Source organism: Chlorocebus sabaeus, chromosome 7, assembly GCF_047675955.1.
Source record: "Chlorocebus sabaeus isolate Y175 chromosome 7, mChlSab1.0.hap1, whole genome shotgun sequence".
Lineage (NCBI taxonomy): Eukaryota > Metazoa > Chordata > Mammalia > Primates > Cercopithecidae > Chlorocebus > Chlorocebus sabaeus.
The window spans coordinates 13,198,729-13,223,150 of record NC_132910.1 but is presented as its reverse complement, the minus strand read 5'-3'; the positions used below and the strand labels follow the sequence as shown (position 1 = coordinate 13,223,150).

The 24,422-nt window shown below is 37.1% G+C and overlaps 1 protein-coding gene across 2 annotated transcripts in view; it reads left to right on the top strand.

Moving 5' to 3' along the window:
- The window catches only part of CEP135 (centrosomal protein 135), an 83,918-nt gene extending 60,040 nt beyond the window's left edge, over positions 1-23,878 (top strand). For both annotated transcript variants that reach the window (XM_007998651.3, XM_007998650.3), the window contains exons 19-26: positions 224-392; positions 1,842-1,952; positions 2,241-2,426; positions 8,055-8,264; positions 9,743-9,945; positions 11,096-11,200; positions 14,812-14,925; positions 21,786-23,878. In XM_007998651.3, the coding sequence (XP_007996842.3) occupies positions 224-392; positions 1,842-1,952; positions 2,241-2,426; positions 8,055-8,264; positions 9,743-9,945; positions 11,096-11,200; positions 14,812-14,914 (1,087 nt within the window). In that variant the 3' untranslated portion in view covers positions 14,915-14,925; positions 21,786-23,878. The remainder of the gene's footprint in view (positions 1-223; positions 393-1,841; positions 1,953-2,240; positions 2,427-8,054; positions 8,265-9,742; positions 9,946-11,095; positions 11,201-14,811; positions 14,926-21,785) is intronic.
- The last annotated feature ends 544 nt before the right edge of the window (positions 23,879-24,422 follow it).

Here is a 24,422-nt window from a genome sequence, read left to right as displayed (position 1 = left end):
TGGATTAATACATTTATTTTTTTTTACTTCATTTGCATGTAATTATTGGTAGAACTCTAAAATATCTGTTCTACCTAATTAATAGGTCTCAATGCAGCAGTTATAATTTCTTATAATCACAGTATATTTGTATTCTAAGTATACTTAGACTATAAGTTTTCTTTTAAATGAACTACAGTTTTTATAAGTTTTCTTTATTATTTTCACATCACTCATTTAACAGCCAGCTAAAAGAAACATTAGTTAATCGAGATCGTGAGATAAACAGCCTCCGGCGCCAGCTTGATGCAGCTCACAAAGAACTCGATGAAGTAGGAAGATCTAGAGAAATTGCTTTTAAGGAAAACAGAAGATTGCAAGATGACCTGGCTACAATAGCAAGAGAAAACCAAGTACGAACACAATGCATAAATTTTGATAGTTTTATACTATCCATTGTTTGCTAAATATTAAAGCTCTAAATTTTTTTTCTAAAATTTAATGACATAAAAATAAGTGATATAAATAATTCATTAAGGACAATGGTGTTTATCAGGGTATTAAAAAATGTAGCTTAGGCTGGGCGCAGTGGCTCACACCTGTAATCTTAGCACTTTTAGAGGCTGAGGTGGGTGGATCACTTGAGATCAGGAGTTTGAGACCAGCCTGGCCAACGTGGTGAAACCCCATCTCTACTAAAAATACAAAAATTAGCCAGGCATGGTGGTACGTGCCTGTAATCCCAGCTGCTTGGAAGGCTGAGGCAGGAGAATCACCTGAACCTGGAGGTGGAGGTTGCAGTGACCCGATATCGCGCCACTGCACTCCAGCCTGAGCAACAGAGTGAGACTCCATCTAAAAAAATAAAGTTGCTTAGAATGCTGCTATATATCGCAGGGTATCTAATGGATGCAACTGATCTTCTCACCATTTTGGTCTTTGTTGCAAGGAAACCTAAAGTTGAGAGCATGAAATTCTGTATGTCAGAAATCATTGTCACCCAATGGGTGAGGACATCAGCATCACTCTCAGAGCAAAGTTTCTGTGTTTTAAAGACTCAGGATAGGTTTTAATTATTTGTGCTTACTTCTGTCTGCTCTTAAATATACCTGTAGTTAAATGAATGAGTGTTTTAGAATGGCAAATACTGAAAGGTATTAGTTCTGTTTGTGCTGGTTTCCTAGCAGATTATACTGAGAAAACCAGTGATTTTCCTGTTTTAAATATTTTATGTTTTTAAAAAATTGTTATCAGTATTATTCAGCATAAAGCATATTGATGAAATATGAATTTTTTTAATGTCAGCCCCTGACCATAGCTAGCCCTTAGTGTAAATACCAGATACATGATCAGGACTATTATGGGAAATGTGTGATAAAGTTTGGTTAAAAAATCAAGATCAGACCAGGCGTGGTAGCTCATGCCTGTAATCTCAGCACTTTCAGAGACCAAAGTAGGAGGATTGTTTGAGCCCAGGAGTTTGAGACCAGGCTGGACATCATAGTGAGATCTCATCTCAGAAAATTAAAAAAAAATTAGCTGGCATGGTGACATTTGCCTGGGGTCTCAGCTACTCGGAGGACTGAAGTGGAAGGATTGCTTGAGCCCAGAAGGTCAAGGCTGCAGTGAGCTGTGATCACGCCATTGCACTCCAGCCTGAGTGATAGAATGAGACTCTGTCTGAAAAGTTTTAAAAAGATGAGATCTGCCAGGAAAAATATGTGAAAATAACACTTAGGAACAGTTTTCCTTTTGTCCTACTCTATCTTATTCTCCAATTCCAAAGGAATTATTTGAATATAAATAAAATTTATTTGGTGGTGTGTTCATTTTAGATTGTCTTTAATTTTTTTTATTTGTAGGAAATCTCATTGGAATTGGAAGCAGCAGTGCAAGAAAAAGAAGAAATGAAGAGCAGAGTTCATAAATACATAACAGAGGTGTCACGATGGGAGAGCTTAATGGCTGCCAAGGTGAAAAATGCTATTTAGGTTGGATTTAAGACTGAGGGTTTTTCTTTTTATAACTTTTTCATGTTGGTTTATTCTGCCTCTACAATTAGATATTAAACATTTTAAAGTAGAGATCCTGCCTACTGCCTTTTTCTGTTTTTCCCATAGATTTTAGTGTGGTACCTGCACAGATAACTAATGCTTCCTAAATTAGAACAGAATGCTCTGTGTGTGTATGTGTTTATGACATGGGTGTTCCAGTAAGTAACAGTTACTAATTTAGAAACAATTTTATTATGATTAAACCAGGAAAAAGAAAATCAAGATTTGTTAGATAGATTTCAGATGCTTCATAACCGTGCTGAAGACTGGGAGGTCAAAGCCCATCAAGCGGAGGGAGAAAGCAGCTCAGTTCGACTGGAACTTCTTTCTATTGACACTGAGAGGAGACATCTTCGAGAAAGAGTGGAGCTATTAGAAAAAGAAATTCAAGAGGTAATATATTTATTTGTTTTGTAAAGATGTCATTTGGTGAAACAGAAAACATTCAAAGATACTTTATTTTTATATTTATTTTTATTTTTTTATTTTTTTTTTTGACAGAGTCCCACTCTGTCACCCAGGCTGGAGTGCAATGGCACGATCTCGGCTCACTGCAACCTCCACCTCCTGGATTCAAGTGATTCTTCTGTCTCAGCCTCCTGAGTAGCTGGGATTACAGGCACGCGCCACCACGCCTGGCCAATTTTTTGTATTTTTAGTAGAGACGGGGTTTCACCATGTTGGCCAGGCTGGTCTCAAACTCCTGACCTTGAATGATCCACCCACCTCAGCCTCCCAAAGTGCTAGGATTACAGGCATGAGCCACCGCGCCTGGCCTCAAAGATACTTTATTGACCTGAGGTTGTAAACATTGATAAAATCAAGTTCAGTGGTAAATTTCTGTCATTCTCTTAATTTTCATACAAGCCCCATTACTTTTTTTTGTAGTAAAAGATACATACATCAAATTTCCCATTTTAACCATTTTTAAGTAGACAGTTCTATGGCATTAGTACATTCACAATGTTGTGTAACTGTCACCATTATTTGTCACCCTGCTTTCTATCTCTGTGAATTTGATTACTCTAGGTACCTCATATAGTGGAATCACACAATATTTGTCCTTTTGTGACTGATTTCACTTAGCCTTATGGTTTACTTTACCTCAGGGTTCATCCGTATTGTGTAGCATGTATCAGAATTTCATCCTATTTTAAGGCTGAGTAACATTTCATTGTATGTATGTACCACATTTTTGTTTAGCCATTCATCTGTCAATAGACATTTGATTTGGTTCCACCTTTTGGCTGTTGTGAATAATGCTGCTGTGAACATGGGTATACAAATATATCTGTTCAAGTGCTTGCTTTCAGTTCTTTTGGGTATATACCCAGAAGTGGAATTACTGAATCATATGATAATTCTGTATTTAATTTTTTTAAGAATAGCCATGTGGTTTTTCCATAGGTGCTACACCATTTTACATTTCTACCAGCAACGCATGAGGGTTCCAGTTGCTCCACATCCTTGCCAATACTTGTAATTTTTTAATTTTTTGTTTTATAAGAGCCATCGTAATGGGAGTGGAGCGGTATCTCGTGCTTCTGGTTTGCATTTCCGTAATGGTTAGTGATGTTGAGCATCTTTTCATTTGTTTATTAACAATTTGTGTATCTTCTTTGGAGAAATGCTTATTCAAATCCTTTGTTCATTTTTTATAATCAGATTGTTTTAAATTGTTGTAGAAGTTCTTTATATATTCTGGATATTAATACCTTAGTGTGTATGTGGTTTGCAAATACTTTCTCCCGTTGTGTGGGTTGCCGTTTCAACAGTTTTTGATATACAGAAGTTTTCAATTTAAATGAAGTCCAATTTATTTTTTTCTTTTGATGCCTATACTTCTGGTGTCATATCCAAGAAATCATTGCTAACTCCAGTGTCGTAAAGCTTTTCTCCTATGTTTTCTAATAAGAGTTTTATAGTTTTAGCTCATATACTCAGGTCTTTGATCCATTTTGAGTTAAGTTTTACAAATGATATAAGGTAAGAGCCCACCATTATTTTTTTGCATGTAGATTTAAATAAGATTTTGTCATAAAGACAGTCTATTAAAATCTCATAATAAAAAATGTGAGTTCAGTTAAAATATAGGGACCCAGGGTTAGATTGATATACAATAGTTGGCCATTATTATCATTTTTGTTTTGTTTGTGTAGTCTTATAATTTTTATCTTTCAGGAGAAAGTATTGACTATCTGTAGCGGATAGAATTATAGTCTCCAAAAAGATATATTGAGGTACCAACCCCCAGTCTCTTATTTGGAAAAAGTGTTTTTGCAGATGGAGTCAAGTTAAAATGAGGTCATAGTGGATAGGACAATGGATATTTGGACACAGGAGAGAACACCACGTGAAGATGGAGGCAAAGATTAGAGTGATATGTGTAAAAGTCAAGGAATGTCAAGGACTGCCAGTAGCCATCAGAAACTAGGAGAGAAGCAAAGAACAGATTCTGCCTCAGAATCTCCAGAAGGAACCATACCTGCCAACACCTGAATTTTGGACTTCTAGCTTCCAGAATTATGAGAGAATAATTTCTATTTTTCTAGGCCACACAATTTGTGGCAGTTTGTTACAGCTGCCCTAGGAAACTAATACAGATTATGGCACCAGAAAGTGGGTTGCTGCTGCAACAAACACCTGAAAATATTAAAGTGGCTTTAGAACTGGCTAATGAGTAGAGACTGAAAGAGTTTTGAAGTGCTTGACAGAAAAAGCCCAGATTGCCTTGAAGAGATCATTGGTAGAAATACGGACATTAAAGGCAATTGTGATGAAGACTCAGAAGAAGTGAGAGCTGTAAAGAAAACTTCTGTTATTTACAGAATACATATGTTGTCATGGATGAATTTTGCCAGAAATATGAATGTTTCCTCTGGTGATGTCTCAGAAAGAGTTGAGAAAAGATGTTACTTGTTATAAAGTGACAGAGAACTTGGCTAAGTTATGGTCTACTGTTGGGAGAAAAGTAGAATTTGTAAGGGATGAACTCGGATATTTAGCTGAGAAGATTTCCAAGCAAAGTGCAGAAGAGACAGCCTGGTTTCTCCTTGTTACTTGTAGTAAAATGTGAGAGGAAAGAGAGAAATGGAGGAAGGAACTAAAAAGCAAAAAAGAAACCAAGACATGAAGCCGGGCATGGTAGCTGACACCTGTAATCCTACTACTTTAGAAGGTCAGGGCAGGCAGATCGCTCAAGCAATCCACCTGTATCCACCAAAAAACTACACTCAGGAGTTCGAGACCAGCCTGGACAACATGGCAGAACCCTGTCTCTATAAAAAATACAAAAAAATTAGCTGAACGTGGTGGCACATGACTGTAGTCCCAGCTACTTGGGGGACTGAGCCCAGGAGGTCAAGGCTGCAGTGAGCCGAGATTGTGGCACTGCACTCTAGCCTGGGTGACAAAGTGAGACCCTGTCTCAATGAAACAAAAAGGAAAGAAACCAGAACTTTTTTTGGAAAATTCTTAGCCTATCCAGACAGTATGCTGTGGAGTGTGACTAGAAAACCTCTTGGTGAAGAGATTAGATACGTGACTCATGAATCCAATCAGTCATCTCAGCAGAATCACTGCCAGCTTTGACTGAAAGAAGCAGAAATGGGATGAAATGAAGGAAGGCTATTGGACTTCTGGGATCCTACTAGCAGAAAACAGACCAACAGAGCTAGTTGGCTGCTAGTTCACCTTCAAAAAAAGGACAGAATGACTCTAAGGGTAGCTCAGAGACCAGCAAGGCCACCAAGGGCAGCTCAGAGGCTGGTGGGGCTGTGGCTACCACCACAAGCCCAGACAGGTCCAGATGATGGAGCTACTGTCTGTCTCCTTGGTTTCAGAGGGCAAGGCCACTGCCCCTGTGGGACACAGGGTGGGGCCACCCTGGCTGGCTCAGAGGACAGAGCACCAGATAAACAAGGCACAAATGATTATTATTGGGTTTTGAAATCTAATGGATTCGGCCTGCTTGGTTGCAGACTTACTTTGGACTAGTAACTCCTTTATTCCTTTTATTTTCTCCCTTTTACAGTGGGACTGTCTATTGTATGCCTATCCCGCCGTTTTATTTTGGAAGCAGTTTACTTGTTTTCCAGTGTCATAGGTCTGTACATGGAGGAGAATTTTGTCCCAATGTGGTCCATATTCAGAGTCTCACCCATATGTGATTCAGATGGTGCTTAGATGAGATTTTGGGTTTAGAGTTGATGCTAGAATGTTGGGATGGAGTGAATGTATTTTGTATATGGAAAGGACATGAATTTTGGGGGACCAGAGGGTAGGAGAATTGTGTTCACCAGAAAGATACGTTGAAATCCTAACCCCCAGTATCTGTCAACATGACCTTATTTGGAAACTGGGTTTTTGCAAATATGACCAAGTTAAGATGAGGTTGTGCTGGGTTAAGGCAGGCCTTAACCGAGAGAATGATGGGTGTCCTTCAAAGATGAGGGAAATTTAGATACGTATATACGGAGAAGGCTGTGTGAAGATTGAGGCAGAGATTGGAGTGATATATCTACAAGTCAGTGAACACCAAGCACTGGCAGCATCCACCAGTTGCTAGGAGAGAGGCATGGGACAGATTCCCCCACAGAAGCTCTGGAAGGAGCCAGCCCTGCCAACACCCACATTTGGACTTCCAGCCTCCAGAACTGTGAAAGGATAAATTTCTGTTTTTTTTTTTTTAAACACCTCATTTGTGGTAGTTTGTTACAGCAGCCCTAGGGAACTAATACACTGTCTCTAAAAAGTTTTTCTGTTAAGAAGAGTATAATAACTAGTTAAAGGAATGCCTTTCAACCTTCAGAAGAGGTTTTCAGCAACTGTTCTCAACTAATCTTCAATTATTTTGTTCTTTATTATTGTTCGTGTTCTTATGTAGTATATAAAATTAGCTTTTACTAAAGTGTAAGCCAATTTCACAATAAAGTATTTGTTTAGGGGAGCTTTTAGTAATGCACTAAAAAATCTAAATACTTTTCTGCGATTGTTGAAGTTGATTGAATCTTCACAGCACAATATTAGATTTTCAATGTGGATTCGTGGAGTTTTCTTTTTAAGAGACAGAGTCTTGCACCATCGGCCAGGCTGGAGTGGAATGGCTTGACCATAGCTCACTGCAGCCTTGAACTCCTGGGCTCAGGTGATCTCCCGCCTCAGACTCCCACATAGCAAGGACTGTAGGCATGTGCCACCACACAGCTAATTTTTGTATTTTTTTGTAGACAGGTTCTCACTATGTTGCCTAGGCTGGTTTCAGATTCCTGGGTTCAAGTGATCCTCCCGCCTCAACCTCCCAGAGTGTTGGGGTTGCAGACGTGAGCCACTGTACCCGGCCATTTTAATAGCCTGTTGCAATAATTTTATTTTTCAAATGCAGAATTCTTCCCAAAACCCAGAAGTAGAGTTTATATCAGTTTGTATTTATTACTCATAATTCAAATTGTGAGAAATTTCAACTGTGGATTCTTCTTAAAAAAATGTGTCAGTGTTTGAAATTTTTCTAATTATTTCAGTTATTAAAATATTAAAAAGTTACTTACTATTATTTAAGTTAAATTTAAATTTCTTCAGGTATTTAGTTTTGAAATAAACCCCATTTTTGGAATTTAGAATTTAACTGAAGACAGTTGAGGAGTGATATGTATATATGTTACTTTTTCTTGAAATGGCATTATTATAACAAAGATAATTTATAAAGGAAAAATTTAATGCAATTTCAAAAATTCCTCATATCCACAACCCCCTGACACAATAACTTTCTTTTTTACATCTTCCAAATATATAAATATACACATGAGGTACACAGTTACCATGATTAATAATTATACACAATTCCTTTTGTTAAGCATTAAATAGGTCATCTTTAAATAGTAGGCAGCTTCCTGAGAGTATTTTAAAATAAGCAAAAATTGACTGTCATATTTTTCTAAAGTGAGATTGTTGGCTGTATACATTCAGGTTCTTAAAATGTTTGGGTTATTTTAACTTTTTACTTGTTTCTTTTTCTTTTTTCAGCACATAAATGCCCATCATGCTTATGAATCTCAGATCTCATCAATGGCAAAAGCCATGTCTCGATTAGAAGAAGAGCTGAGACATCAAGAAGATGAGAAAGCAACAGTATTAAATGACTTGTCATCTCTTAGAGAACTTTGCATTAAACTTGATTCAGGCAAAGATATTATGACCCAGCAACTGAATTCCAAAAACCTTGAGTTTGAGAGGGTAAGAAAGAGAAATTGTCTTGGCAAATTGTTTTATTGAGCCCTACTCTAATTGTTTTACTTTAGCATTCACCACACCATGCATATATTTGTTTCCTTTTAGAGTAGTTACTTTTTTTTTTGAGATGGAGTTTTGCTCTGTCATTCAGGGTGGAGTGCAGTGGCGCGATCTCGACTCATCACAGCCTCCGCCTCCTGGGTTCAACCAGTTCTTCTGCCTCAGCATCCCAAGTAGCAGGGATTACAGGCATCTGCTGACACATCTGGCTAATTTTTGTATTTTTAGTAGAGATGGGGTTTCACTATGTTGGCCAGGCTGGTCTCAAACTCCCAACCTCGGGTGATCTGCCGGCCTCAGCCTCCCAAAGTTCTGGGATTATAGGCGTGAGCCACTGTGCCTGGCCTACAGTAGTTACTTTTGACTACAGGATTTTGACAACCAGATTTGACTGCTTGATTCTTTGCAAGATTTCTCAGGCAAACGTAGTGATGAAAGTGGGTGCTGTTTTGGAATAGATGGCTATTTAGGAAATTATGAATTTTCTGATTATAAATTAGGAGCATATCCTACTACATTCTTTCTCTGTTTAAAAGTAAGACTTGAGGCCAGGTACGAAGGCTTATACCTGTAATTCCAACACTTTGGGAAGCCAAGTCAGGCAGATTGCTTGAGCTCCGGAGTTTGAAACCAGCCTGGGTAGCATGGCAGAATCCCGTCTCTACAAAAAATACAAAGAATTAGTCAGGAATGTGGCATGTGCCTGTAGTCCCAGCTACTTGGGAGGCTGAGGTGGGGAAGGTTCACTTGAGCCCAGGATGTTGAGGCTGCAGTAAGCAGAGATTGTGCCACTGCACTCCAGCTTGGGGAACAGAGTGAGACCCTGTCTCAAAAAAAAAAAAAAAAGTAAGACTTGAATGAAGGATTGAACGGTTCAGTGCTTCCAAAATAGAATATTTTTCCCAATAAAAATCTCAAGGTGTTTAAATCTTAATTAAACAAGTCTATTTAGCTAGAATTTGCCATTCCCAAACAGAGGCATTACTTTAAATAACCTAGTGTTTGTTTTCAAACATGGTTGTTTTCAATTTTCACTCATCTAGTAGTATCCTTATTTTCAAGTACTGAGAAGCTGCAATACTGACTTGATTATGTAGTCAGAATAAGCATATTCAACCAGAAAGATCTCATTGCCATTATGATTTTGTCTTAATGACCCTCTCTTTACAAGGTACCATGACTGAAAACTATTTGAGGATTGGAGTAGATCCTATAGCCAAATAAGCCCATAGTAACAAACATTATTTTGAAAATAAAGTGTCTTTCTTATACTTAAAGAAATGGTTCATAATCTTTAACCAATACCCAAAATGAAACAAGTGATGAATGACTAGTTCCACAGAGCTATATTGTCATATACGTAATTTTTTCAGAGTAAATTTAAATTGTACTGAAGTAATCTTACTTTGTTTTTCATGTAGGTTGTAGTGGAATTAGAAAATGTAAAGTCAGAGTCAGACCTACTGAAAAAACAACTGTCAAATGAGAGACATACAGTTAAAAACCTCGAATCATTGTTGGCTACAAACAGAGATAAAGAATTTCATTCTCACTTAACCTCCCATGAGAAGGATACAGAAATCCAGCTACTTAAGGAGAAGTTAACCCTTTCTGAAAGCAAATTGTAAGTGTCTTAAGTCAATTTATGCAAAGACAATTGCTTGTGAAGGATAATTTTTTAATTTTTTTGAAGTGGAGGAAAGGTTAAGAGAATGAAGGATAGGCCGGGTGCAGTGGCTCACACCTGTAATCCCAGCACTTTGGGAGGCCAAGGCTGGTGGATTGCCTGGGCTCAGGAGTTTGAGACCAGCCTGGGCAACATGGTGAAACCCCATCTCTACTAAAAATACAAAAAAAAAAAAAATTAGCCAGGTGTGGTGGTGCACATCTGTAGTCCCAGCTACTCAGGAGGCTGAGGCGCGAGAATCACTCGAACCCAGGAGGTGGAGGTTGCAGTGAGCCGAGATTACACCACTACACTCCAGCCTGAGCGACAGAGCGAGACTCTGTCTCAAACAAACAAAAAGCATATGAAGGGTGTACAAAACCAAAATATTTGGCTTATATGTCTGCTGCTTTTGGAAATTTAGGAAACTGGCTCGGGAGAAACATCGTGTTGGGAGGTGCAGACCTGTATATCTTCACTACAGAGGTGGTACTGTGGCAGAGTAATGAGAAGAGAAAACATTAGGAAAGCACCTACATTTGAGGAATGGACAGAGGAGTCAGTGAAGAGAGAGCGTTCTCAGGAGAAGAGGTGGCTGTGTTTTATGCTGTAGATTAGCAAAAAGGACTCTAAAAAGGCTATGAGATTTGACCCACATTACGTGTATTGATTACTTTGGGAGAGATTGATGATGTCATACTTTTACAATAGAAGGATTTAGACATATTTGTAGGAAGAGGGAAGGAAACCCAGAGTAGAGTACACATGGAAGAATGAGCTTTTGAAAGGTATTAAAAATATTAATATATCTCTTTCCAAGGCAAACGTCAAGAAAGAGCCAATGACGACACTTTACATCTTGATATTACAGTTTATGTCCCATTCAAATTTGTATCGCTAGCATTGCGTTAGTGCTTAGTATGTAATAGATGTTCAGTAAATGTTTCATAAATAAATGAATGAAAAAGAAAATATGATAAAATTCTCTACAAGTTTAGAGAATTATTGTTGAAAGGTCTTGATCTTCTCTTTATTAATTTAAAAAACCACAGCACTTGACTTTACAAAACAGAACATTTATTTCTGGATTTTTAAATTTGTTTTTAAGAACTAGTCAAAGCCGGGAAAACACCATGCTTCGAGCTAAAGTGGCACAGTTACAAACAGATTATGATGCCCTGAAAAGGCAGATCTCAACTGAAAGATATGAACGGTAAGACCAATTTTTTAAACATTTGACAGTGTTTTTATGTGTTCTCTATCATACTTCAGAAAGTATTTAATATGGCTTACAAATAGCAAACTTGCTAATACATAAAGTACATTTCTTTGGCAATTCTTCCTTTTAAAAAAGGCAACAAATACTGGGGACAATAACAGCTCTACAGTAACTAAAATAGCAAGTATTACATAGCAGATGCTTTATAAATATTTATTGAATAAAATTGTTTAATCTGAAAAATAAGATAAAATAGCAAGTGTTGTATAAATATTTCCTATAGCATTCTGTAGGGCAAAATTAGAGCCCACAGTTATTTCAGAGAGGGTAGAGAAGGAACAACAATCCGTACAAGAGCTCTGAAATGTATGGTTCAAGTAGGATGTTCCACATACAAATCATAATAAAGGTAATGATATTGAAGATAGTAACAGCAGTTAACAGATGTGGGCCAGACACTATATAAGTGTCTGATTAATCCCACCAACAATCTATTATTATGCCTACATAAAGGAAACTGAGATCACATATAGTAAATGGTAGGACCAAGAGTAAAACCAAACAGGTTTTAATTCTAAAACCTGTACCCTTAACCTCTCCAGTGTATTCCCTACAGCTTAGTAATTTTCATATTCACTCATAATTTGGTTCATTTGCTTTATGTTGAAAAATTTAATCCCCAAGTGTTACAAACCCGGAAAGAGACCTGCTTTAAATCAAAGTCTAACTTGCAAATCAATTGCCACGTTACTTTTCTTCCATTACTCTTTCCTACTATGTTAACACCATAGACGTCTGCATTCCTGAGATTTCATTCTCAAATAGTGGCCAAGTTGCTTGTTAGATCAGTTTTTGAGTTATTCTTACCTATTTACATCAAAACTTTATGGTGATTTGCTATTTGAAGTGTGTGCTATGAAATCAATATTTACAATTTCATAAAGGACTTGTGCAATCCCGGCACTTTGGGAGGCCAAGGCAGGTGGATTTACGTGAGCCCACAAATTTGAAATCAGCGTGAGCAACATGGCAAAACACCATCTCTACAAAAAAATTTTTGAAAATTAGCTGGGGCATGATGATGGGTGCCTGTAGTCCCAGCTACTCACGAAGCTGAAGTGGAAAGGTTGATTGAGCTCAGGAGGTTGAGGCTGCAATGAGCTGTGATTGTGCCACTGCCCTCCAGCTTGGGTAACAGTGAGACCCTGTCTCAGAAAACAAACAAACCAACAAAAAATTAAGCCTTAGGTAGCAGCAGAGACATGAAAGCAGGATTGATAATTTCTTGTAATTTAGAAGATCTAGTTTCTAAATGTACTAAACTATACATATATAATGATTTCCATTTCTTAGTGATAACTTAAATTCTCTGCAAATCAGAAGTCCTAAATCAAGCTCTCTATTGCCCAGGGTTATAGACCTCCCCACAGTTCCTCCCCTTTTTCTTTGCCTCTAGGCCTCAATGAAACCTTGAGCCTCATGACCATGTCTTTCTTGCTCTTTACTATCCACCTACATCATACATTCTCGTGGGTGCAATATTACCTCCCGTCCTCCAAAGGAAGAAATTGTTTCTTGCGGGTAGGGGATAGAGGTAGCAAAAAAATTTTAGGTAGTATAAGTTAGTAGAATGGTTTATGTCCCTTCAAAGGGCCACAGGACATAAGCAGTGTATTAAAATTTCATGGGGTGGAGGGATAATCTGGGGAGGAAAAAGTCTAGAAAAGTTCCTTTGGGAGAGTAATAATGAAGAAATCTTGAGAAGCACCAAACCAATTAGAAATCTCAGACACTGAAGAGCTCAAGGGAGAAAGAGTCTAGTCCAGAGACTATAAATAGCCCACAAAGGAGATGGCAACATAATCCCCATTCTTGGTGGGGACAGACCCAGACACAGGGAAGGCAAGCATAATAGAGAAAATAGATTCTTTCCAATCTGACTTTTGGGAATTTTGAGGCAGGAAGATGGGAGAGGGCTAGCTATATGTGCAAGATGATATGGTAGGCCTGGCATGGTGGTTCATGCCTGTAATCCCAGCACTTTGGGAGGCTGAGGCAGGAGGATCACTTGAGGCCAGGAGTTCAAGACCAGCCTGAGCAACATAGTGTGACCCCTATCTCTAAAAACATTTTAAAAATTAGCTGGGCATGAAGGTGCACACCTGTAGTCCCAGCTCCTCAGGAGGCTGAGGCAGGAGGATCGCTTGAGGCCAGGAGTTCAAGCCCAGCCTGGGCAACATAGTATGACCCCTGTCTCTATAAACATTTTTTAAATTAGCTGGGCATGAAGGTGTGCACCTGTAGTCCCAGCTCCTCAGGAGGATGAGGTGGGAGGATCACTTGAGCTTAGGAGTTTGAGGTATAATTGTACCACTGTGCTTGAGTCTGGGCAACAGAGCAAGTGACTGTCACACACACACACACACAAACAAAAGAAGAACGAGTAAACCTAGTTATGGGGAACATCAAAGTATAGGCAGGAGAAAAGGATCCAGTAACACAGCTAAGGAAAAATCATCTAGGTAGAAAGAGAACCAGGAAATGTAGTGTCATGAAAGCCAAGGGTGGTTACCGGAACCAAATCCCACAGAAGGGCCTAGCATGTAGGCATTTAATTTTTAAGAACACATTAAACAGGTTTGTTATAATTTTTTTAAGTATAAAGAAGAAAATTTAATTTATCTGTAAATTTTTGCCCTCCATACTCACCATTAGCCTTTTTGAGTTTAACATCTCGTCATCTAGTGTTTGTGTGTGTCTATCTGTGTGTTCAGTTGGTATCCTATTTATTTTCACTATATATAATAAGTATTATAATTAATATATAATATAATATACTAATCTATATAATATGTAATATATATGATACATATTATAATACGTAACGTATATAATATACTAATATATATTACATAATACATAAATATATAGAATATCTCTCATATATAAATAGTAGATAAAAGATTTCAATTAAAATATGTACTATGAGATTGTTCAAAGCAATTATATAATATATATTTATAAAATATATATTGCATATTATATATTTTATAATATATATTGTATTATATATTTTATAATGTATTTACATGTAATATGTATTATGTATTATATATTATATATTATCTTATATATTATATGTAATTAGTATATTAGTGTTATAGTATATGGTATAGTATATAGTATAAGTATATTAGTATATATATAATTAGTGTAACTAGTATATTAGCATTACTATTAAATTTAAATCCTATGTCTTTGTATGATTTTTAAGTAGTGGATAAAAGATTTCAATTTAAAGAATATATACTATAAGAGAGTATTCAAAGCAATTATGTTATAACCATGTCAGAATAGCAGGCTGTCATTAAAATAATATCTTAGAAGCAAAATGCTCCTCACTATACATATAATATTTAATTTTTTAATTGAAATCTTTTATCCACTACTTAAAAATTGTACAAAAACATAGGATTTAAATTTAATAGTAACACTAATTAAATAATTTATTACAAATTTGCTAATAACTATTATATTTGTATACTACTTTTTTATTTTTCCTGGTGCTTGCATTTATCTCTCTCTTGTTTGATCTTTACTAATAGAGAACGAGCAATCCAAGAGATGCGTCGACATGGTCTTCCTACACCACCCCTTAGTTCTACTCTGAGGTCTCCTTCACATTCTCCTGAACATATACATACGTAATTATCAGAAAGGTATGTATGTAACACCAAGGACAGGCAAAACTAATCTGCGGTTGTAAAAATTCAGAAAGTTGTTTTCTTCATCGGGAGAGGGGAGATTGCCTGGAAAGGCGTCCAGGAGAACTTCCTGGAGTGATGGAAAAGTTCTGTATCTTGGTCATAGTAGTTATGTGGGGATATACAATTGTAAAAATTCATAAAACTGACCATTTACAGTGTGTGCTTTTTTTTTTTTTTTTTGAAGAGATGGGGTCTCGGCCAGACACAGTGGCCCACACCTGTTATCCCAGCACTTTGGGGAGGCTGAGGCTGGAGGATCACCTGAGGCTAGGAGTTTGAGACAAGCCTGGGTAACATAGTGAGATCCCCATCTCTACAAAAAATACGAAACTTAGCCAGGCATGGTGACACACGCCTGTAGTCCCAGCTACCAGCTGCTAGGGGATGGGGGAGGATACTGAGGCAGGAGGATGGCTTGAGCTCAGAAGGCTGAGGCTGCAGTGAACTATGATTGCACCATTACAGTCCAGTCTACATGACAAAGCAAGCCACTATCTCCAAAAAAAAAAAAAAAAAAAAGACAGGGTTCTCACTATCTTGCCTGGGCTGGCCTCAAACTCCCAGGCTCAAGCAGTCCTCGCACCTCAGCCTCTTGAGTAGCTGGGACTACAGGCCGACCCATGCATTTTATCATATGTAAATTATACCCGAATTTAAAAAGAGAAGACATCTACAGCATAACGTTAAATGACAATATGAGCTATCACAGGGTATTCGTTGATGAAGGGCTAAATTCAAGCTACAAATAATAGGTAGTAAAAATGTAGACAAAGCATAGAAACAGGAGTACACATGGCACAGTAGTCCCAACCTGGCAGGAAGGGCAGGCTGTGGGGGAATAATGAGGGAGAAAGGTTTGGAACTTAGAGTGAAATATATAGAGTATTATATTGAATGTGAAGCTAAATTAGAGATTGTAGACTTTATTTTGTAAGTCAAGGGAAACCATGAAGGTCAGTCCTTCTGTGTATAGGATGGGTACAAGGGAAGGGTCAAGATGAAAGAGCTGTTTCTGGTAGATTAATTTCACACCTGTCTTTCAACCATATTGGAAAGGATAGGAACTAGAGGTAGAGAGTCCAGTAAGTGGTATGAAATGAGCAGTATAATAGTTCAGGATTAGTATAATAATATTGAAAACTAGGACTGAATTTTTAAAGTAAACTCTGATATATATACAGAAAGGTACCGTATCATAGATACATAGTTCAATGAATTTTTTCAATGAACAAATTGAACACATCCAGGTAACCTGCATGAAAATAGAAAAAACAACAGGCCAGGCATGGTGGCTCACACCTCTACTCCCAGCACTTTGGGAGGCTGAGGTGGGTGGATCACTTGAGGTCAGGAGTTCAAGACCAGCCTGGCCAACATGGTGAAACCCTGTCTCTACTAAAAATAGAAAAATTAGCTGGGCATGGTGGTGCACGCCTGTAGTCCCAGCTACTCGGGATGCTGAGGCAGGAAAATTGCTTGAACACAGGAGGCAGAGGTGGCAGTGAGCCCAGATCGCGCCACTGCACTCCAGCTTGGATGACAAAGTGAGACTCCATTCAAAAAAATAAAATAAAATATAAAGCCTGGCACAGGAGACTGAGGTCGGAGGACTACTTGAGCCCAGTTCAAATCCAGCCTGGACAACAAAGAAAAACCCCATCTCAAAAAAAACAAAATAAAACAAAACAAACTAACCTCTCTTGGGTGTCAATCATAAGCCCTGGTCTAAAAGTAACTGTCCTGACTGTTAAAAGTATAGATTTCTCTTTGCTTACTTTTAGACATTTTGTAAATGAAATCATGTTCCTGGCTTCTTTTTCTCAGCAGTACATATTGTTGTGTGTACTTGTAGACTGTTCAGTCTTGTTGCTGTGTATGGAATGCCATTATGGAAACTTACTACAATCCAATTACTCCTCCTCCTCTTGATAATCATTTGGTAGTTTCCAGTTTGGGCTATTACAAATAGTGCTATGGTTATACTTAGAAGTGAAATTGATGGATCATTGGATATATGTATGTTCAAGCTCTAGTAGATATGGCAAAACTGTTTTCCAGAGTAGTTGTAAAGTGCTAGGACGCATTTGACTGAGGAAGAATCAAAGGGATGTGCTGATTCACTGGAGATGGGAATGAATGGGAAAGAAACGTGAGTCAGACCCAGGCTTTGACAGGTAGTGACTGTGAAAATGCATACTCATTGACAGAAATAGTTACGCCAGTCTTGTTTAAATTGATACATTTCTTTGCCTCTTTTGATAGAAATATATAGAAGATAATTAAACATTTCCTCTGACTCAGAATCCTCATTGTGAACATTAGTTATGTGCTGTTCTTTAACATACTGATGCCCTCATGTTTGTAGAGCCTAGGTTTAAATGATTCCTGATTGCTCTGCTTTTGCTTTTGTGTTTGATTAAGGCATTTATTTTTCTCTTTCACTTTGAGGACCACTTCTCAGTGTTCACTGTAGTCACTGTGTCCTTCTTGAATTGCTGTGTTATTTTCATGTGATCCGCTGGTGGTTCACCTTCTTGTTACAAAGCCTTGTGAGAGTGTGACACAGACATTTTCTCATGTTTGATTCATAGCTGCAGTTTAGATCAGGGGTTGGTTGGTAAACTAGGATCTGCAAGCCAAATCCATACCACTGCCTATTTGTGTAAATTAAGCTTTATTGGAGCACAACCACACCCATTTGTTAACAGATTGTCTAAGACTGCTTTACTGCAGTGGCTGAGTTGAGTACTTTTGACAGACCCTATGGCCCACAAATCTAAAATATTTACTTCTGTCTCTTCACATCATGTAGCTCTGGAAAAACTCAACTGTAGATCTGTAAGAAAATAAGAGTGAAAGGCAAATAATTCCTTGGTTTTTTGAAAATAAGCTTGACTTTGTAGAGTCCCTGAAAGAGTATTGGGGACTCTCAGGGATCCCCAGACTGCACTTTAAGAACTACTGATGTGGAATGTAGATTCCTGCAATCCCTAAAACTGTGATGAATCAGCCATTGCATTTTTGTTTTGTTTTGTTTTTTGAGCCAGGGTCTCACTCTGCCACTGGAAGGATGTGGCATGATCATAGCTCACTGAAACCTCAAACTTCTGAGCTCAAGTAATCCTCCTGCCTCAGCCTCGGGAGTAGCTGGGACTAGAGGCACCACACCCATCACCACTATCTAATTCTAAGATTTTTTTATCTCCCCAAACAGAAATTCTGTACCCATTAAACAATCACTCTCCAATCCCCAGACCTCACCTTCCCAGCTCCTAGTAACTTCAGATCTACTTTTCTGGTCTCTATGAATTTGCCTATTTTACATTTTCATATAAGTGAAATCATACATTTGTTCTTTTGTGTCTGGCTTATTTCACTTAGAATAATATTTTCCAGGTTCATCCAGATGTAGGATATACCACATTTTAAAAATCCTTTCGTCAGTTAAAGACACCTGGGTTGTTTCTACCATATGGTTATTGTGAATAATGCTACTGTGAGCATTGGTGTATAAGTATCTGTTTTAGTCCTTGTTTTCAAATCTTTTGGTATATACCTAAGACTAGAATTGCTGGGTCATATGGCAGTTCTGTTAAACTTTCTGAGGGACTGCCAAACTGTTTTCCACATGCTGCACCATTTTATATTTCCACCAACAATGCATGAGGGTTCCTGTTCTCCACATCGTCACCAACACTTGTTATTTTCCATTTTTTAAAATTTCAATGATTCTAGTACATGCGGATTAGAAAACTTCTATAACCATTAACAAACTCGTAATTTATAACTTTGTAATAATTTGCAATTAATTTTTGAGGTATGTTGAGATTGTTATTTACTAATCCATTTCCACTCATATTTTCTAAATATTGTCACCAAAACTAATTTTAAGGGATTTCCCCAAGCACTCAGAAATGAATTGCTCAAGGAAAAAAAAAAATGAATTGCTCAACTATAAAATAGCATCTCAGATTAGTGTCTCTTAATACTTAAAATATATAATCCAACTTTTATTCTTTCTTTTTTGACTATCATATCTAATGCATGCTATTTGAGTAGGAAAAACCAACAAAACTGTTTTTCCGATTCTCGTACACCACTCAGTACACCACTTCAGACACCGTATTCTCCAGCAGACACCAACTGATCTCAGTTTCAACATTTAACTCAATTCTGACATTATCTGCCTGGAGATAGTGTCAGATCCCACAGATTAAGAGCTGAGTCCCACAAATCCCTTCCCCTTGACTTCAGATGCCAATCGCAAGTCCCAGGTTGTGATCTGTGCTTCTGACTGATGAAGTTTCCACAACCCTTTATCACATTCTATTAATTTGCTAGAGCAGCTCACAGAACTCAGGGAAACATTTTAAATTTACCTGCTTATTGAAAAGGCTATTACAAAGGATACAGATTAACAGGCAGATGGAAGGGATGCATAGGGCAAATTATTAGGAAACCAGCTCAAAGCTTCTGTGCCTTCTCATGGCGCACCACCCTCTAAGCATCACCAAGTGCTCAGCTATCTGAAAGATTCCTGAACCCAGTTTTTGGAGGTTTTATGCAGGTATCACTAAGTAGGCATGATCGATTAAATCATTAGCCATTGGTGATAAACTCAACCTTCAGCCCTTGTCCTCTTTTTGGAGGTTGAGGTATGGGGCCAGTGGCCCAATTCTCTAATCATGCTTTGGACTTTGTGGTGATCAGCTCCTGTCCTGAAGCTGTCTAGGGGCCCCTAGCCACCAGTCATCTCATTTGCTTGCAAAAGACACAGTTATCACTGTGGAGATTACAAGGAGCTGTGGACCAAGAACCAGGGGCAGAGACCCAATATATACAGTCACGCATTGCTTAACAACAAGGGATATGTTCTGAGAAATTTGTTTTAGGTGTTTTCATTGTGCAAATGTCATAGATATGTACTTACACAAACCTAGACAGTATATAGCCAACTGCATACCCAGGCTATATCGTATAGCCTCTTGCTCCTAGGCGATAAATCTGTACAGCATGTTACTGTACTGAATACTGTAGGCAGTTGTAACACGGTGGTATTTGTGCATCTAAACATAGAAAACGTACAGTAAAAATACAGTTTAAAAGATAACCCATGGTACACCTATATAGGGGACTTACCACAGATGGAGCTTGCAGGACTGGAAGTTGCTCTGGGTCAGTCAGTGAGTGAGTGGTGAGTGAATGTGAAGGCCTAGGACATTCCTGTTCACTGCTATAGACTTTATAAACACTGTATACTTAGCTATACTAAATTTATTGTTTTAATTTTCTCCAATAATAAATTAAACTTGGCTTACTATAACTTTTTTCCTTTATAAACTTTTTAGTTTTTTTTAACTTTTTGACCCTTTTATAGTGACACTTAGCTTAAAACACAAACAGATTTCATAGCTGTACAGGAATGTTTTTTTCTTTATATTCTTATTATATAAGCTTTTTTTCTATTTATGAAATTAATCTTTTGTTTTACTTTTTAAAGTTTTTTGCTAAAAGCAATGACACAAACACACACATTATCTTAGGCCCACAAAGAGTCAGGATCATCAATACCACTGTCTCCTTCCTCTACAAGGTGCCCCACTGAAAGGTATTCAAGGGAAATAATGTTTACGGAGCTGTCCTCCCCTGTGATAACAGTGCCTTCTTCTGGAATACTTCCTGAAGGACCTGCCTGAGGCTGTTTTATAGTTCACTTTTATTTTTTAATGAGTAAGAGTACACTCTAAAATAATGATTAAAAGCATAGCATACTAAATACTAAGCAATAGGAAATTTTCAGTTCTGTTATAATCTTTTGGGACCTCAGTCTTTTATGCAGTCTTTCATTGACCAAAATATCATTATGGAACATATGACCATATTTCTGTGTGTTTTTTTTTTGTTTTAAGAGACAAGGTCTCGCGGTCTCGCTCTGTTGCCCAGACTGGAGTGGTGTAGTGTGCCATCAGAGCTCACTGTAGCCTTGAACTCCTGGGCTCAAGCAGTTTCCCACCTTGGCCTCCTGAGTAGCTGGGACTACAGGTGTGTGCCACCACACCCAGCTAATTTTTGTATTTTTTTAAATAGATATTGGGTCTCACTATGTTGTCCAGACTGGTCCTGAACTCCTGGGTGCAAGCGATCCTCCTGCCTCAGCCTCCCAAAGTGCTGGGATTACAGGCATGAGCCACTGCACCCAGTTTGTATTTCTTATTATAATGCAGTATCACACAGATTCACGGAGGAAACATAAAATAGAGACATATAAATAAAGAAACAAAAATCACTTTTTTAAACAAAAGTATAAGCCAGGCAGAGTAGCTCACACCTGTAATCCCAGCATTTTGGTAGGCCAAAGTGAGAGGATCACTTGAGCTCAGGAGTTTGAGACTAGCCTAAACAACATAGTAAGACCTTGTCTCTACTAAATACCAAAAAAAGGAGCCAGGTATGGTGATGTGCACCTGTTGTTCCCACTACTCTGGAGGCTGAGGCAGAAGGATCACTTGAGCACAGAAGATCAAGACTGCAGTGAGCTATGATCATGCCACTGCACTCCAACCTGGGTAACACAGCAAGAACCTGTCTCTAAATAAATAAATAAATAAGTGAATAATGTACAATGAATAAAACAGTACTTGAATTTTAAGAAGTAGAACAGTACTTCTTAAATATAACTGGATTTGAGTCACAGAGTTTTATTAGATTCTATAATTTCATTTAAAACATTACTGAATTTCAATTTTTTATGAATATGTTGAATAACTTCATCATTTTTCTCTTAACCCACTTTTCAATTTCCCGCCTTTCAGAATAATGGTTTTCAATGAGTTCCTATGTGGATTTTTAGAAGAACAGAACAGTAATGAAATATTTGAAGTACTTGTTGCTGAAAATCATGAACATGGACACAAATTCTACCTCTGTCAACTTTTATTTAAATCAGTGAATATGTTAAAAAGTTTGGTTTAAAAGAACTATATCTATATGTATATTTTCATATGTATGACAGAACAAGAATATGTATTAATAGTGCCTAATGTTATATCTATGTTTTTATTATTCATGAATTAAATTACTAAAAGTATGTTTATACTGTGAATTAATATAATGTATTCACATTATTGTTTAATAATCTGTTTCTTAATAACCCATGATATATGTATGTAAATATTCTTACAGTACTTGTTTTAGTTTTCATGCCTATGTTTAGCCCATATCTTAATGTATTCACAAAGAATGATCAACTTTGATGCTATGCTGTCATGCTTAACTTTTTCTTAAAATTATTTCATAGATTTACTGTCTGTTGTCAAGGGGAATATATTCAGGTCTGGTCTTCTTATAATAGCAGAGATCTTGGTAAAATAATGATTACCATATATAATGTGTTATTGCCATCTAGAAGAACTATGATGAGAAAGAAACATTTATATATTATGTAAAATATTATTTTAACTATCATCACATGGACTCTCTGTGTAACACAGATTCTGTCAAAAGCAAACTAAAAGCTATATGCAGAATTTTGTATAAAACAATAGAACGGAAATTTGGGGCATTTTTCTAGGAAATAAAATTCCTCAGTGTATTAATCTAAGGTTTCAAAGTATAAAAGTATATGGGTAGGCCGGGTGCGGTGACTCACACCTGTAATCCCAGCACTTTGGGAGGCCAAGGCGGGTAGATTACCTGAGGTCAGGAGTTTGAGACCAGCCTGGGCAACATGGTGAAACTCGTCTCTATTAAAAATACAAAAAGCCAGGCTTTATGGCGGGCACCTGTAATCCCAGCTTCTTGGGAGACTGAGGCAGGAGAATTGCTTGAACCCAGGAGGTGGAGGTTGCAGTGAACCAAGATTGCACCATTGCACTCCAGCCTGGGTGACAGAGTAAGACTCTGTCTCAGGAAAAAAAAAAAAAAAAAAAAAAGGTATATGGGGCAAATACAGTAAAACATTTTGTTAAATTCCAATATACATTCAGTGATACCACTCTTTTTCTTCTAAACCTGTGTGTTATAATATACCAGTTCCCCAAAATGGCATTTTAACGCCAAACTGTGGCATATACGTGGAAAATAGCTTTTTATAATTAATTTTCAAAGTTGTAATTTTAAAGAATTTGGGTGTATACCTATGTTAATGAAACAACAGAAGTACAAAGAAGAATGTCGGATACAAAAATCAATCGTGAAGAAAATCTGTTCTTAATATATTTCATTATGATCGAAAAACATAAAAACTAACATAGGAAAGTGAAAGATCAGTTACTTATGATATATTTTGTTTCCTCTTGTGGTTTAATAAAGTGAAGTATGTGTGTGTGTGTATACCTGGGGGTGGGCAGTGCTCTTTTTCTAAAACTGATATGCCGTGTGTATCTGAATTATGACCTTTTTAGTGTGTGTTAGGATGTGGGCTGGTTTGCTTTTCTACTGCCTTTGTAATTTTATGTATCCCATCTCCTTTGTGTGAATTCATATATTATAGCAAAATACAAGAGACGTGGGACTGTTTGCAATACCATATGGACATCTTTTAATAAATATATGTAAATAAAATAAAAAATATTTGTCCCCACCTTTTCCCCAAAAACAACAGCAAGACATTTTTGTTAGATATTTTATTTTTAATGTTTTCTATAATTTAAAAATGTATAGTCTGCCAAATTGTTGTTTTCATAACCATGATTTTTTTTGAAAAACAGTTTTATCTTAAAATACTGAATGTTCTGACTTTTTATAGATGTTTTTAATTTTTTTTTAAATAATTTTAAATTATGGAGCTTGACCTAGATTTGCCAATAAACTTTCTAGTCAATTTATTTTCTCTTTCTTACAAATAAGATTTTTATATTAGCGATATTCTTAATTCTAAAATTAAATAAAATTTATTCAAATCAAACTTTATCATGGTGAGATATGGGCAAATCCCTGAACGTAGGTGTCAGGCACCTTTCTTAACTGACTTTTATTTCCATTTAGTTCAAAATAATAAGAAATGAAGTCAAAGTTTATTTTCGTTATCCATCCACAAAATGGTTAAACGTGTGTGTGTATGAATATACTCTCTTCTCACTTGCAAATGCTCTTTTTTGAGCACATTGACTCCCATTAGACTATGACACCTGTTACCCTACCTTATTGTAATTCATCATACAAGTGATCTCATACTTCTCTCCCTAATTCTTAGAAGATTTTAGCAAGTGGCTTACTATCTTTCTACCATTAGTTCTGTCATCAGCCTTTTTATGTCATTATCTTCTTGGGCCAATGGTTATTGACCATACCTGCACATTGTTATCTGGAGAATTTTAACAAAAAACTGATGTCTGAACCCCTACATCAGACCAAATACATCGGAAAATCTGCAACTGAAGTGTGGTCTGTTAAAAATTTTTTAACTTAAAAAATTGACATACAATGTGCATATTTATGAGGTACATAGT